The 16,888-nt window shown below is 34.4% G+C and overlaps 3 protein-coding genes across 3 annotated transcripts; 1 reads left to right on the top strand and 2 right to left on the bottom strand.

Moving 5' to 3' along the window:
- Positions 1-7,965: 7,965 nt before the first annotated feature.
- Positions 7,966-8,880, top strand: LOC106372922 (protein RKD4). Its single transcript, XM_013813182.3, has 3 exons — positions 7,966-8,051; positions 8,146-8,596; positions 8,716-8,880. The coding sequence occupies exons 1-3, from the start codon at positions 7,966-7,968 to the stop codon at positions 8,878-8,880; spliced, it is 702 nt and encodes a 233-aa protein (XP_013668636.1).
- Positions 8,881-9,580: 700 nt separating this feature from the next.
- On the bottom strand, positions 9,581-10,933 carry BNAC09G29070D (uncharacterized protein At4g00950). The gene is made up of 2 exons (XM_013813174.3): positions 10,055-10,933; positions 9,581-9,809 (listed from the first exon to the last, which is right to left on the bottom strand). Exons 1-2 carry the CDS (start codon positions 10,703-10,705, stop codon positions 9,747-9,749), a joined length of 714 nt encoding a protein of 237 aa, XP_013668628.1. The 5' UTR covers positions 10,706-10,933; the 3' UTR covers positions 9,581-9,746.
- A 2,646-nt stretch (positions 10,934-13,579) lies between these two features.
- LOC125592666 (glutathione S-transferase T3-like) lies at positions 13,580-14,464 on the bottom strand. Its single transcript, XM_048768002.1, has one exon. It carries the CDS (start codon positions 14,462-14,464, stop codon positions 13,580-13,582), a length of 885 nt encoding a protein of 294 aa, XP_048623959.1.
- Positions 14,465-16,888: the final 2,424 nt, after the last annotated feature.

Here is a 16,888-nt window from a genome sequence, read left to right as displayed (position 1 = left end):
GTAAGAGCAATCAATTTTAGAATACAAAGCTGACACTAATTCATGGGCCACCAAAATGTTATCAGATATTTTTCGTCGAGGAACGAAAGCAGCTTGAGATTCTGAAATAATACTAGCTAAACATTGCTGAAGACGTTGGCACATAATCTTTGAGATCAACTTGTATGCCACTGAACATAGACTAATAGGACGGTAATTGCTCATATCTGACGCCCCCGGAAATTTGGAATCAAACAAATATGAGTATGATTGATACCTTCTTCCATAATTCATGTTGCAAAAAAACTTCTAACCATCCAACAAACATCAGATGCAATAGTATCCCAAAACTAATGATAAATGGAAGTTGTAAACCCATCTGGACCCGGCACTCGTTCAGATCCAATCATGAAATTGTATTCTTTATCTCATCATCAGTCACTTCTTTCAGTAAGATTATGTTCATCTCAGAAGTAACATTTCGTTGAATATGAGGAAGAACATCATTACCCTGCATCACATTGAAGTACAATACATAGTAACAAAATAATCTTCAGCTATTTGAGCTATCGCTTCATATTTAGTATGCATAATCCCATTGATTCATGCATTCCTTTGATATTATTCCTACTTCTTCTGGCTTTAGTAACCCCATGATAGAACCGAGAGTTACGATCTCCCAAATTGAGCCACTTATTACGACTCTTCAATCTCCAAAATTTCTCCTCATCACGATAAGCTTTATTCAAATCTCTATGGTACTCATTAACCACCTCTATAAATACAGCACAGTCTCTCGAGGCGTGATCAATCTTATCTCTAATTTCTTGAATCTGAACTGAAGATTTGGCGTGATTCCTTCATTTCCATATAACCATTTCACCACAACAATAATCAAGTTTTTTTATTCCAGTCTTCCATAATCTGAGTCTGATTCCAGGCCGATGAAATAGTATCAACAAAATCTATTTTCTCAACTAAATGTTTATCATACCGAAACCATCCCTTATGTTCTCTCTGCACATAATCAATAGTAATGATCATAGGTCTGTGATCCGATTCATCCATCTCTAAGAACTCAGTCTCACTAACCAGAAATTGTCTTCGCCATTCTGAATTGACCATAACCCGATCTAAACAACACTCCGCAATCTCCCTTCTCTTTCTTCTTACCCATATGAATGTGTTACCTATAAAAGGAACATCTTTCATATCCCAGGCTTTTAGCATATTATTGAAGTCTATACAACTACTAACTTGCCTTATACGACCACATTTCTTCTCCGCAGGATCAACTATTTCATTACAATCACCACAAATCATCTAAGGTCCTGATCTGTTGACGGTTATACGTTGAAGCCTTTCCCACAACTGATTCCTAAACTTAGGAACGGGATGACCATATACACATGAGAGGTAATACTTAAAGGATTTATATTGAACAGCCAAATCAACAAGTCTGGAATTACTGGAAATACATGAAACAAAAACATAAGATTTCCAAAATACAGCTAAACCACCACTAAGACCATCTGATGGAACTAAAACCATCTGCTCAAACTCCAAATATACACCAATATCGCGAACTTAATCATTTTTCAGCTTGGTTTCAATGAGGAACAACAAGTCAGGGACATACAACCTTTGCATTTCTTTAAGACGTCGAACTGTGAGGTGTTGTCCTAAGCCCCGACAGTTCCAAACCTTGACTCTCATTGAACGGGTGGTAGAACCAGGCCCACCGCTCCTCTGTCTATTGGGTTAGTAGCTCCCGAAATAAGCTCTTCCTCACCATAATCCTCACTGATCTTATGAAGATCGTAAAACTCTAACGAGATGATCTCCTTCCCAACTTGATACTTATCCACCACCATATATTCTGGTCTTGACCGCTTCAGAGCAGAGGAGTTACCAGGATACTCAATCTGAGACACATCAAGTTCTTCAGCTAGGGATAGAAAAGGATTATTAACGCGTATGAAGGAACCATACTGGCCAAAAATTGAACCAGCACCACAACGTTCCTTTATTTCCAAGATAATATGATCGTCATCATCATCATCATCCTCATCCTCGTCAACCTGACCTTCCATATCCAAAGGAGCAACTTGAGAGGAAGATCCAGCCAGGAGATTCTCAATGAAATTATACTTTCGCGGCGTTCGCTCTGGTCTCATTCTTCTATCAAATTCCACATGTATTTCAGCCATCGGAGCGAGACGCTAGAACTGTTCTTCCGAGGAGAAATCACCAAGCACCCGAGGAGTAAAAGGAGCATCAGAAGCCTCACCCATGACTGACTCTTGATGATCTATTTCAGAGGATCCTACACGCTTTCTCTTTAAACCTTTCTCAATTTGTTCCTGAGAATTATCATCACCAGGAGCCTCACCCAAATAGCCTTCAGTGTTAGCAGCACCAGCATTTCATGAGGATCCGACCCATCATCATCATCGCAATCTGTATCATCACCGTCATCATCATTGTCATCATCTGATGCCGCCGGAGGCTGATCATCATCAAATCCTAAGGGACAATCATGTCGCTCATGTGATAGGTGACCACACATTTGACAGAAACTTCGAAGCCTCTCATGCTTGAAGGAGAGTAGGGTATTGACATCTGCAGAGAACTGGAAATTGCACTGGAATCAATGAGGATTATCAACATTCCAGAACAACTGGACCCGCACAAAATCATATCTTGTAGAGTTTTCATCAAAATCCACATCAAATACCAGAGCCAAAATTCCTCCTACATCTCAATCATCGGACGAGTAAGAAATTGAAGAGGAATACCACAAATTTGAACACAGAACGGAATGATCCTGAGTTCTTCACTATCAATATTTGGATACCAACGATGAACAGAGATCATCCATTCCGCAAACGACCAAGGGGAACGATGAAGGACAGAAAGCATCGCCTCCTCAGATTGGAATATAAATTGGACACGATTTGCTGCGATGATACGACCGACGACTGAATCCACGCCCCCAAACACAAGGATATTGATTGATCATAGCACGAAGATTCTGTTTTCTTCGGTTAATGGGAACAACCACCAACGAGAATCGATTGATAGCCGCTGCTTGAACGCACACATAAGGATGAAGAGCCACCGGTTCATCTTCAATGCTAAGAGTGATCCTTAAATACCGACGTACTGAAACCACCAAAGATCTTGCTTAGTGGAGAAAAACCGACGCATCGTGCCCTAGAAACAGGAAAAACGGCCGGACAATCACTCGTAGAGAGAAAAAAGAAACTGTCGCAGAAAATCGCCCAAATTGTCGTCATTTCGCTATAGATATTATTTTCTTTTCCACCTGGTATAAAATACATTCAACCGCAGTTTGAATTTTTCAAATCGCCCTACAATTAAACAGGGCGGCGTCTGCGGATAATGATTATTTTTCCCAAAGTCTTATTGTATATGGCACCGGTGGACCTAAAGATATCAATACAGGCCGTGGTCTGCGGGTTGAGCCCATAAAGATCCGCAAAGGAGTAGGCTTGGACATATAAATCCATAAACTGGCGGGTCTGACCCATGAGGTTTGTGGGTGGGCGGTTCAAACCCGGTCAGGGGTTAGTGGGTTGACCGCAAAACATAGAGTTTCTTCATCGCTGTTGAGATTAGAATCTTACGATCCCATGAAGATGTGGCTGTTCAATTTCACTATGGTTTTCTATTTGAATCTTGATCTGAATCTTTCTATGGTTCCGCCGTTATTGTTCACTACATTTTTTTGTCACCTCTCATCAGTGGTACCGGCCCAGAATTTTGTTGGACTGGAAGCACAACCAAAATTTTTTTTTGCCAGTATAAATGAAAATAGAAAATGTACAACCTGGATATTGAAACACATAACCTCTTATGTGAAGAAGATTAGCGTTTTGCCGCTAGACTAAGTGAAAATTGAGTTATAAATTGGCCGAAAATATTTGTAAGCTTCCAACAGTCGGAAGCCCATGTTTCCTTCGCTTTCTTCCGTGGTCGGCACTGTCATCAGTTTTTATCTACGAATTATTTGCATTATAGTAACGGTAAATCTCCAAAATAGCACATTTCTAAGTTTATGTAACAAAAATAGCCCTCAAAAACTAAATTGACCAAAATAGCAATTTATCTTTTGAAAAATTTAAATTTTTTTTATTATTCAAAATTTGAAATCTTATCCCAAAACCCTACTCCCCGACTCTAAACCCTAAAACCTAAACTCTAAACCCTAAACCCTAAATCCTAAACCCTAAACCCTAAATCCTAAACACCACCCATTAACTCTAAACCCTAAACCCTAAACCCCACCCCTAAACTCTAAACCCTAAGCCCTAAACCCTAAACTCTAAACACTAAACCCTAAACTCTAAATCCTAAATCCTAAATCATAAACCCCACCCCTTAACTCTAAACCTTAAAGTCTAAATTAATTTATCATTAGAGTATAAGTGTATATTTATCTCTTTTGATAAAATATTAAGTGTTATTTTGATCATTTTTATTCTTATAAGCTATATTTATGACAAAAACTTTTGTAGTGTTATCCTATTCATTTTCTCTTATAGTAACTGTGGATTGTAATACTTGTCACTCCGATAAAATTAAAAGATTAACATGTCAAAAACCAAAAAAAAAAACGATTCATAGAAAATCAAATCCCCTATATATTAATTGAGAAGCATTTGAAAAATTAGAACCTTAATTTTGTATTAATTAAAAAAACCCTCAAATCCTAGGTGACACTCTAAATGCCTTCTAAATTCCATTTCAAAGAATTCTAGAGCATCTAATATAAAGTATAGTTTAATCTAATGGTGTCACATTATTCCATAATTATATAACACTAGAGAACATTATATTAACCTAAAATATAGGAAGTGTGTATTCTTTCCTTAAATAAAAGCTACGAAATTACCTAATATGATTTACATATATACGACAATTAATGATTATGAATAATAAAGATTTGATAACAATTGTTGCATCCTTCTTCATTTTTGTTTAAATTTATATTATTAAAAAAAATAAACAATCACATTAACAATATAATAAAAAAATTAGATTTTTTTCTTATATGTTATATTTTGAATTTTTTAAAATTATTTTAAATTACAAAAGTGAGGAAACCTTATATGTTATATAAATTTTCTTAAAACGACTTTAAAATACAAAAATGAGGACACCTTATATGTTATATTTTTCTTATATGTTAGAATTTTCTTATATGTTATATTTTGATTTTTTTAAAACGACTTTAAACTACAAAAATTTAAGTTTTTCTTAAGTATACGACTAAAAACATTAAAATGACATGTATCAATTCGATGGTTGATTTGAAAGCTTTCAAAACCATATGGAAGAGAAAAGTCAAAATAATTTAACTGTGAAAATAATTCTGTTCACTTTTTTCAAGAATGTGTTCGATGGAAAAAATAAGGTTTTTATGTCATTATTTGTTTAATGTCCACTATAGTACATTATATTAACCTAAAATATAAGAAGTATGTATTCTTTCCTTAAATAAAAGCTACAGAATTACCTAATATGATTTACATATATATGACAATTAATGATTATGAATAAAAAAGATTTGATAACAATTTTCGCATCCTTCTTCATTTTTGTTTAATTTTATATTATTAAAAAAAATAAACAATCACATCAATCATATAATAAAAAATTAGATTTTTCTTACATGTTATATTTTGAATTTTTTAAAATGACTTTAAAGTACAAAAATGAGGAAACCTTATATGTTATATATATATTTTTTAAACGACTTTAAAATACAAAAATGAGAACACCTTATATGTTATATTTTTCTTATATGTTAGATTTTTTCTTATATGTTATATTTTGAATTTTTTAAAACGACTTTAAATTACAAATATGTAAGTTTTCCTTAAGTATACGACTAAAAACATTAAAATGACATGTATCAGTTCGATGGTTGATTTGAAAGCTTTCAAAACCATATGTAAGAGAAAAGTCAAAATAATTCAACTGTGAAAACAATACTGTTCATTTTTTCAATAATGTGTTCGAGGGAAAATATAAGGTTTTTATGTCATAATTTGTTTAATGTCTACTAGAGAACATTATATTAACCTAAAATATAAAAAATGTGTATTATTTCCCTAAATAAAAGGTACAAAATTACCTAATTTGATTTACATATATATGACAATTAATGATTATGAATAATAAAGATATGATAACATTTTTTGCATCCTTCTTCATTTTGTTTAATTTTATATTATTAAAAAAATAAAAAATCACCTTAACCATATAATAAAAAAATTAGATTTTTTCTTATATGTTATATTTTGAATTTTTTTAAATGACTTTAAATTACAAAAATGAAGAAACCTTATATGTTATATTTTTTTTAAAACAGCTTTTAAATACAAAAATGAGGACACCTTATATGTTATATTTTTCTTATATGTTAGATATTTTCTAATATGTTATATTTTGGATTTTTTAAAATGACTTTAAATTACAAAAACGTATGTTTTCCTTAAGTATACGAATAACAACATTAAAATGACATGTATCAATTCGATGGTTGATTTGAAAGCTTTCAAAACCATATGGACGATAAAAGTCAAAATAATTCAACTGTGAAAACAATACTGATCACTTTTTTCAAGAATGTGTTCGATGGAAAAAATAAGGTTTTTATGTCATAATTTGTTTAATGTCCAATCCGATCAACCCATGATGTATTAATTATAGTTTTGTTCCATTATTTTTAATAAAAATTGATCTGATCCATCGGAAAGAAATTATATAATAACAACAAAAAAATATTTTATATATATAAATAAAATGATCAAATATATAAAAGAAACTATCGATAATATATACAAATATACTCTTATCCTAGTGGTTAGTATTTTCAACTCGCAACTTACAGACTTTAATCCTTGGTGGTTAGTATTTTCATTTCTTTAATGTTTAGAAACTTTCTTATAGTCATCTTCATTTACCTTATAGTTTGTAGGTTTTAATTTTCATTAAGAGTATAAAAAATATTACTCTCTCTAATTTTTAACGTGAAAGCTTGAATGCAAAAAATCATTTCGAAAATAATAGTATAATAAATGAAATTTTTTTACTTCGTTTAGTATTAATTTATTTTTCTACCGTATCTATAACACTTATTTTCTTAGAATTTTTTTTGATAAAGAATGGTAAAATAAAAAAGTGTTTTCACCTTTATGCCAGAAAACTTTTGCATTTGTTAAATAGTTCCTCCCAACATATCGAACCCGAGGAACGGAAGGCTACAAGCACTTTTTTTACCACTGGATCATCTCGACATTATTTATATTATTTTCTTAAATGTTTATATATTTATTTATTTATTCATTAATTTCTCAATTTTCTTCAAATTTATACTATATGACAATATTAAATGTATTTTCAATTATATTTTGAAAATGTTTATAAACTTTTATTGAATGCAAACTAAACCAACTAACTCTGTTTAAATTTAGTTAAAGTTTTATCAAAACTGAGTTAATCTAACCAAACTAAATCGGAACCTAACCCAAAGTTGAAAGGTAATGCACACTATAACCATAACATATAATCACAGGCATAATCTAATACGGAAAAGAAAGTTCGTTCATTAATTATAGATCACGAATTTTCGGAAATTTAGATGTTATCTACTTCATGCATTGACTTTGACTGGAGGAATAAAAAGAAAATAAGTTACATCCTTAGCATCATTGAAGAATTGACTAACCAACAATTCAGTCCCCATGATCACACAATTAATTCAAGTCACACGGTAATCTCTTTCAATTAATGATTGTACCCTTTGGAACTCGCAACTCCCATTACATTGCACACAATTCCCTGTGGACATTAATTTTTCTTTCCAGAGACTATATATGCCTTCGTCAACACAGTCTCCTTTGTGTACTTTCTTCTAAACTAATCTGCTCTGTTTCTGCTAGTTATTATCTTGAAATGGATCCTAAATTTCTTCAACCACTCGATTCTATGAAAATCGAAAACCAGTATGAAACGGATTCGTTGTTCGACATGCTAGAAAAGTAAGTTCGAAACCCTTGACTCGTTTCTTGCTATACAAGTAACCTCGTTTCTGAGTTTTTTTAATTGGATTTAAATCATTTTTCCCATCTGAAGGTTGCCTCCGCTAGAGTCTCTGTTAGATACCGAGTATCTAAGACCAGATCCAGGGTTGCATTTTGAGTATCAATACAATAGCTTTGAAGATTTCTTCGAGAACATTGAAGTGAATAACAACACAATATCATCTGATATTCTCATGTTAACTCAAGAACCTTACTTCTCAAGTGACTCCTCTTCACCATTGGTTGTCCAAAACAACCACTGTCCAAGTACCAACGAGAGACGTGAAAAGAAAGCCTCAAAGAAGAAGAACACTAGGGCAAAGAGACAGGACAAGTTGGAGTTGTCCGAGATCAGAAAGTACTTTGATAGACCAATAATGAAAGCGGCAAAAGAACTTAACGTTGGTCTTACGGTATTGAAGAAGCGTTGCAGAGAACTTGAAATCTTCCGGTGGCCTCACCGGAAGCTCAAGAGTCTTAACTCTCTCATTAGTAATCTCAAGGTAATAACGTTTGCTTATATGATTTCAATTGCATTTTAGGGTTTAATGCTTTCTTGATATTGAGATTTAATAGTTTTCATATTAAATAAGAACAACATCTAATACGTTTTTGGTGATAGTGTGTTGGAATGGATCAAGAAGTGAAGAATTTGGAGGAACATAGGGTTCTTATAGAGCAAGAACCTGATGCCGAGCTGACTGATGGGACAAAGAAGTTGAGGCAAGCTTGTTTCAAAGCCAAATACAAGAGAAAGAAATCACTTGCCAACGATGGTTACTATTGAATCTGTTTTCGAGTTTAATTTCTCCACAATTCTAATTCATGTTTTCATTTTATTTAGACTGGTGTTTTTTTTTTCTAGTGACCCAATTGGTCAAATCTAGGAAATCTAGAGTTTTTTCGGGTCAGAAGAATATCTAGGGATCATTCTTTTGGTATTTAGAGCCATTTACATGATGAACTAAAACGCGTTTATCAATTATTTTGTTGAATGAAATCAAGTTTGGTGAGTTGAATAAATTACGATCAAATTTAAAAATGAAGTAATATAATGAATGTGTTGAAATTTGTGCTCCTTAATTAAACTGCCATTTCTAAACAACTTTGACAAAGATGTCGAAATACATTTTACCCAAACTGTCCATTATAAACAAAGATATCGAAATACATTTTACCCAAAAAAAGATATAGAAATAAACTTCTTTATAAATATATCAATATATAAAATAAAACTTCATTACACCTTTTTCAGAGGTGATATGCTGCTCTTTCACCGTTGGGTGAAAATTTTACTCTTTTATAAGAAAATGGTTGAATAATATATACAGTAGTATTTTAAAGCAAGAATGTAGCTCTTTTATAATTTTATTGGTCAAGAATTCTTTGCCATTATCCCTACAATTTATTTATTTTTTAATTCAAAATTTTGATAATTCGATCATTTCACATTTTTTCCTTACTGCAAAAAATACATATTCCCCTAATTTTCATTGTGATTTATAATATAAGTTTTTTCATTAGCAGATTGTACATATTATTAAAGTAGTATATATATATAAACAAGAGACGACTAATTAATTAGTAGATCAACTATAAAGTTCGAAGAAATTTAAGAGAAATTCGATTTAAATAGTGGAATAATTAAATCCTTTACAGATTCTCTTGCTTACGCCTCCATGGAATCGCTTGCTTAAACCCTTCGTAAACCCTTTCCTGCATTTTTAAATATCGAATAATTGGGTTACTCGATTACTTCCTCCTCATACCAAAAACAAATCTTTTATAATTATTTATACGATTTTGACAATGAAAGATATTTTTTTGGTCGCAAGAATATAAATTATAATTAAAACTAATCTTTATAGCTGAGCTTACATCAAAACTGAAAAAGGTTATTAATTTTGTGAAAAAGTATGTAACTTTTGAATATTTAATCAGCTGAAAAAAGCAAAACTTACCCAGAACTCTGACTTTGTTGCATGAGAGAGGTTAAAAAGGTTTCCTTTCCTTTTTAGTCTAAAAAGTTTCACTTTTGTGCCGCCGTCGCCGGAGAAGTCACTTCCTCCTCCGGTCCAATCCCTCCGGCAATCACAGCCGCCGTCTCTAAAACGTGGAAAGTCAAATATACCCTCAGAGACATCTTTACATTTCCCGAAACTTCCCCATCTACTCGACCCAAACAATCTCTTCTCCTTCGCCGGCGCCGGTGCCGGAACACCTCTCAGCTTCCTGACTACATACGCCGATCTCGGAAGCGACAGCGAACGTCGACGCAAATCGTACGGACCGTCGAGAACAGTTGTCGGAGAAGGCTCGTTTGCCGCAAACGATTTACAAGACTCCCCGGGCAAAAGCAGTCTCGGAGGAAGGTCCAAGCTTCTCACGACTCCTCTTTTTTCTCCGGTATGTTTCGACCTCGGCGGTTTTCTAACGGAAGAACGAGCCTTTGGCTTTCCCGGAGCTTCTTCCCAAAGAAAAGGAACAGATCCGCCGATGTTAACGGGCGGTGTAGCTAGTCCCGGAGTTTCATATGGCATGTTCATTGGATATGAAAACAGAGGAAGCTTAGGCGTGGAACGGAACCGATCTTGATCTTTAGTGAAACCCATGTTTTGTGTTGTTGTAATGAAACCCAATAATGTTTTTTTTTACGTTATATGAAATGGGTTGGGATTATATAGGTGAAAGAGAAAACCTTTTTTTGGAATTGGATTCATTTGAACATGAAAAAGGAAAAGTTAAGGAGGATGTATAGTGGTAGAGAAGACACGAAGGAGAAGAAAAGAAAAATATATAAATGAACTGAATTTAGGAATAAATAAATGAAACGCTCCTCTCTTGTGCTTCTTCTTGTTCACGAGAGATGGGATGATATTTTTTGTTTGGTTTATTATTGAAAACGACTTGTTAATTAAGTACCTTCACAATCACCAATATGATAATTTTGAAACTAAGAGTATAATTGATGATTAGGTTACACATTTTTTGGGCATTTCATCATAATCACTACACATACTTTGTGTTTAGGCAATGTAGTCTTTTGTAACTTGTAATAAGAGAAAAAACATAGAAGATAATATTGTTGGGTGAGAATTAATAAAGGTAATCCTTGATGGACGTTGACGAGGACGTGTTGATGGACAAACGGTCAATTTGGTTTAGGGATTGAAAAAGTCAAAGGGAGCTCTTTGTTTGTTCAATCACTCTCTCTGTTTGTCGTTGCATCAGTTATGTTTGTGGTGACTTTTGTGAAGAAATGAGTGCTAAGAGCAGTATTAACCAGAGCAGCCCTAATGGGGTGCTTAATCACTTTTTTATTATTAAGTAGAATTTAAGCATTTCATTAAGAAAGTTGTATATATTGATCTTCCAATGCAAGGTGTTTATTATGAGATGTTTAAAAAAATAATTTTTTTTTTTTGATAAAATTTATTTATTACATCAAACATATTAAAAGATAATATTTTAAACATAGATTTAAAAAAAAACATTAAAATAAAGATTAGATCAGTAAAGGAGATTAATTTGAAAAAAACATGTGAACTCATTGGTTGTCTTCATCACCTCCAAATCTATGCCACACATGTTCAACCAAATCACCTTTCAGTTGTTCATGCATTTGTTGATCACGAATTCAAGTTTGAACACCCATCATATTAGCGATATTTGTAGGGATATCTGTAGAATACGTGAGATCGACATGTGAACTTCCATTGTCTTCTCCTTGTTGGAAATCGGAAAGATCAAATTGAGTGTATCCATCTCGTTCGTCTTCTACTATCATATTATGGAGTATGATACATGCCCTCATAATCTTACTAATTTTGACTTTATCCAAAAAAAGTGCTGGATTTTTAACGATGGCAAAGCGAGCTTGCAAGACTCCAAAAGCACGCTCGACATCTTTTCGGACAGCTTCTTGATGTTGAGCAAATAAAACCGCTTTCGGTCCTTGTGGTATTGGAATAGATTGGATAAAAGTTGCCCATTTCGGATAAATACCATCGGTGAGATAGTAAGCCATATGATACTCTCTTCCATTAACCGAGAAGGTAACTTGCGGAGCTTGACCCTTTATTATGTCATCAAAAACAGGGGAGCGATCAAGAACATTGATATCATTTAAGGTACTTGGAGGTCCGAAAAACGCATGCCATATCCAGAGATCATATGAAGCAACTGCCTCTAATACGATTGTTGGTTTGCCCGAACCACGAGAATATTGTCCTTTCCAAGCGGTGGGACAATTCTTCCACTCCCAATGCATACAATCGATGCTTCCTATCATCCCGGGAAATCCACGATACTCTCCTATATCAAGTAGACGTCGAAGATCATCCGGTGTTGGTCTTCGTAGGTATTCATATCCGAACAAATAAATTATTCCCTCCACAAAATTCTCCACACATGACCGAGTTGTCGTTTCACCGAGCCGGAGGTATTCGTCGACCGCATCCGCCGCAGTACCATATGCCAAGACACGGATAGCTGCTGTACACTTTTGGAGTGCTGAGAGGCCAAGCCTTCCAAGACCATCTCTCTTTTGGCGAAAGAAGTCAACTTCGTTCGAAAGTCGATCAACAATGTGTATGAACAATGGCTTGTTCATTCGAAAACGTCGTCGAAAATAATTTTCAGGATACGTTGGCGTTTCACTGAAATAATTATTCCATAAACGTTCATTGCCTTTTTCCATTTTTCTTTCGATATAAAGTCGTTTTTTTCTTTTTCTACCTCGTACATCTTCATCACCACCAATGACAAGTTTTTCAAAGGCTTGATCAAAACGTTGATCAAATATTTCATCAAATCTATCATCAAAAGCTTCATCTAAAAGGTTTTGAGAAGAAGATGAAGCCATATGATTAGTGATTTTGGTTTGTGAGAACCAGATAAAGAGACACTTCGTTTGGTTTGGTGAGAATGAGAGAGGAGATGGTTTGGTGAGAATGAGAGAGGAGATGGTCTTGTGTTTGTATAACAATGAGAAGAGAGGAGATGGTCTTGTGTTTGTTATAACAATGAGAAGCGTGTCTAATTTATACAAGTGAGTTACAAAATAGATAAACAATGAGAAGTGTGTCCGTGACATATGCATACAAACAAGACACTACACATGCCTTAAACACTAGACATTTCACTTTTGCAGGTCCGTGACTTCACAAGAAGCCTCCTCCACTCGTTATTGTCCGTGACTTCACAACTACACAAGAAGCCTCCTCCGTGACTTCACAAGACTGTCCGTGACTTCACAAGACTACAAGACTAGACAAGTCACCTGCAGTAGGACACAAGTTCATTACAGCAATCAGTAAACATTCTATAGAACATTTTACTCATTAAATAGAAACAGAGGCATAGATGATTAAAATCACTAAGAGAACATTTTACTCATTAAATAGAAACAGAGGCATACATGATTTATTTTAATTAAGCAACACAAGCAAGAAAAGCAACACAAGCAAGACAAACAGTGACTTATTTTAATTATACCCTAACTCATTAATGAGTTTCTTCTTCAAAGTTTCTTCATAATCCGCGAGTGGTCCTTCTTTACCAATGAGAGTCTCCAGAAGCTTGATCTTAGACAGCTCCTTCTTTATAGTCAAATCCTCCTTCTTCATAGACCACATTGACTGAAACTCTTCGTAGTCCTTTGCATCACCAATTGGCTTCTTAGAACGAGCTTTTGATGCCTTAACTCCAGGGGGACGAGTTGTTGCTTCATCACCAGAGTCTACATCAATTGCTTTAGAGCTTGCAGAGTGAGAAACGTCCATACTCTTCCTCTTTTTAGAGCTTCCCTCAGCTTTAGCCGTAGACAACTCAGTCCACTTTTGGTCATTACGCAACTCTTTCCAAGCATGCTCAAGCGTGAATTTTTTTTTATAATTGGTGAAGAAGATTTCGTGGGCCAGTTTGAGAACATCAGTTTTATTTTGCCCACTGGTTCTCTCTCTGGTCGCAGCTTCAAAAGCTCCACAAAACTTGCAAACAAGGTCATTTATCTTCTGCCAACGATTCTTACAGTGAGCTGCCTCTCGCTTTTCACACCCAACAAGCTTGGGACTAGCGTTGTAGTACACATCAATTCGCTTCCAGAATGCAATAGACCTCTGTTCATTCCCCACTACTGCATCTTTGCTCGTGTTTAACCACGAGCTGATGAGCACAATGTCGTCAGTTGGAGACCACGTCCTCCTCTCCTTACGGCTGCCTTGAGTCTCTTCACCAATGTTCGAATCGTGCGTGGCTTGACTAGCAAAGAAGGGAAGCTGTGACTCGGGTACATTACCAAAGACCACATTCTGTTGACTGCTAAGCAGGTCAACAAAGTTTGAAGGCTCAGTAAACGGATTAAATTCCATTTCCGAGGTTAAAGAATAGAGAAAAAACAGATAGGAATCTGTTTTAGATAGATGAGAAGGAAGAAGTTTTAAGGAGAGTCTACGAGTTGACATTTATCTAACTCCCATTTATTACAGTTTCACAACCATAATCAACCACAAATTTAGACAATTCAAACTAAAGCAAACAATTTATTATCGGCAATTCAAACCAAAGAAAGTCATTTAACTACAACAAGTTTTAAATAACCTAACTAACAACATCAATGCAAACACACCAAACACATTAACTACCTAACCATAAAGCTTTCAATGGCAGTAAAAGTTTTAAACATTTACCTGTTTTGCGCAGGGGAATACACTCCTCTGGTTGCAGACGATCCTTCCTGTTTTGCTTCAGTGATGGAGCTCAAGACACAGACAGACAAGCAAAAACAAAACAACAATGAGAAACTGAGGTAGAGAGACAAACAAACAGAAACAAATCAAATTTAGGACACTCGATTCAATTCAGATAAAAGCTATTTCAATATAATATAACTCTTAAACAATAAAGACAAGAACCATTCATGAAACAATTGAGAACTCTTAAACAATTAGGACATGAAACCATTCAGTTCATACTATCTCAACTCAGTTACAATATAAACCAAGTCTTTTTTATCAAAAGTTCAATCAAATCATGTTGAAGTTTTACCTGAATCACAGACGCTTCATTGTTGTTGTCTCGTTTGGCCAACCTCCGTCTCTTGGTTCGTCCATCTGAAGAAACAAACACAGAGACATATCATTAGACAGAGACAGAAACAAAAACAGAGACATATCCGTCTGTCTCTTTACCTTTCTTTTTGATTTCGTAGAAGAGATTCATCGCGGATTCGTCGAGGAGAGAGAGAGAGACGAGGAGATATCATCGTAGATTTCGTCCAGGAGGCGTCGAGGAGATCGACATAGACCAGGAGAGATCATCGTCGCGGAGTCGTCGAGGAGACCGAGAGACACGAGGAGACATCAGCGCCGATTGATCAAGGAGCCGTCGGGGAGATCGAGAGACACGAGGCGACATCAGCCGCGATTGATCACTCCGCCATCATGGTGGAGTCGACGGAGAGATTGGTTTCGTCTAGAGAGAAGATGGCGGAGTCGTCGAGAGAGAAACACAAACGACCTGTGTTTCGTGTTTCGTGAGAGAGAGAGAAAGAAATGCGGAGTTCTAAGAGAGTGACACGTGTTGGCAAGCACCGCTGTTTTGTGACCTTAATTAAGCGTCGACGTTTGGTTAATAACAACATTTTCTTTTTTTTTAAAACCAAAAATTACCTAAGCATCTCCCTAACAACTCGCGTTAATGCTGCTCTAAGATTAGGAGAATCATGCGAATCTCCTGCTCCTTCGCCTTCTCTTGCTTTCATCTTCCATGCACATACATATATATTGATGTACATTTACTTTATATATTATATTTATAAACCGCAAGTTATATGTCTGTTGGAATCTATCAAATGATATCTCACTTCTTCAAGTATTTCATTAGGAATTTAGGTCAAATTCAAATAGTAGGCACTATTTCGGTGAACAAAAAAACAGGCACTATTTCAAGAAATTAAACGGCAGTAACTTTTAAGCTACCGTAAACGACATTTAAGTTTTGAAATATATTTTTTTGTTTACAAAACATACGATCTTGTATATTTTTTTTATCACACTTGCATTATTAGTCTCAATAAGCACAAGCAAGAACAAAATACCTTATAAACTAGAGGTTGAACCAATACCACAACTTAAATGATTAATGATCAATATCACACTTGCATTTTAGTTCAAAAAAAAATTATATATCACACTTGCATTTTCACAAGAAAAAAAAGTAGAGACAATACAATAATTTAGACTTTACAAATGATTTTTTTATTTATTTTTACAAATGAATTTACATTGTGTGTTTTACCATAAATTGTATACATTATTTTGTATAAAATAATCTCATGTACTATGTGCTATGAGTTTTGCTTTTCAATATCTAAATTAAAAGACGGATATGTTTATTTTTCTTCTTTAAACCAAATAAAAATTGGTTGGTTTCTTTTCAATAGCTAACTGGTTTGCTTCTTAACAAAGATGACTCAATGAAGGTCAAAACTCATTTGTGTGAATTAAATTTAAGGTCAAATCTTATAGTTTTCACGGAATTTGCGATGCTTACACATTATTATCAAGATTACAAGTCAAATATATACTACAACTATATAATTAATAGGTATAATCATTATATATGTATATGAATATTCTGGAAGTAAAAATGACAGGAGTCTCATGTGTTAATTAGTGGAATATCTTTTTTTTTGCATTTCAAGTTTTATTTGGACACGGGATTATATTTTTAGATCGGGTGTATGTCAAAACTTTTAGTGAAAACAATAAAACAAAGTGGGTTGCGTATAATAT

Source organism: Brassica napus, chromosome C9 (assembly GCF_020379485.1).
Source record: "Brassica napus cultivar Da-Ae chromosome C9, Da-Ae, whole genome shotgun sequence".
NCBI lineage: Eukaryota > Viridiplantae > Streptophyta > Magnoliopsida > Brassicales > Brassicaceae > Brassica > Brassica napus.
The sequence above is the reverse complement of the archived record's forward strand: the minus strand, read 5'-3'. Positions and strand labels throughout refer to the sequence as shown.

Excerpts from the sequence above, each read along its gene's own strand:
- LOC106372922 (XM_013813182.3), top strand. The coding sequence starts at position 7,966 with ATGGATCCTAAATTTCTTCAACCACTCGATTCTATGAAAATCGAAAAC. Across the intron at positions 8,052-8,145 it reads TTGTTCGACATGCTAGAAAA|GTTGCCTCCGCTAGAGTCTC; the intron begins GTAAGTTCGAAA and ends TCCCATCTGAAG. Across the intron at positions 8,597-8,715 it reads CTCTCATTAGTAATCTCAAG|TGTGTTGGAATGGATCAAGA; the intron begins GTAATAACGTTT and ends TTTTGGTGATAG.
- BNAC09G29070D (XM_013813174.3), bottom strand. The coding sequence starts at position 10,705 with ATGGGTTTCACTAAAGATCAAGATCGGTTCCGTTCCACGCCTAAGCTT. Across the intron at positions 9,810-10,054 it reads CAACAAAGTCAGAGTTCTGG|GAAAGGGTTTACGAAGGGTT; the intron begins GTAAGTTTTGCT and ends TTAAAAATGCAG.
- LOC125592666 (XM_048768002.1), bottom strand. The coding sequence starts at position 14,464 with ATGGAATTTAATCCGTTTACTGAGCCTTCAAACTTTGTTGACCTGCTT.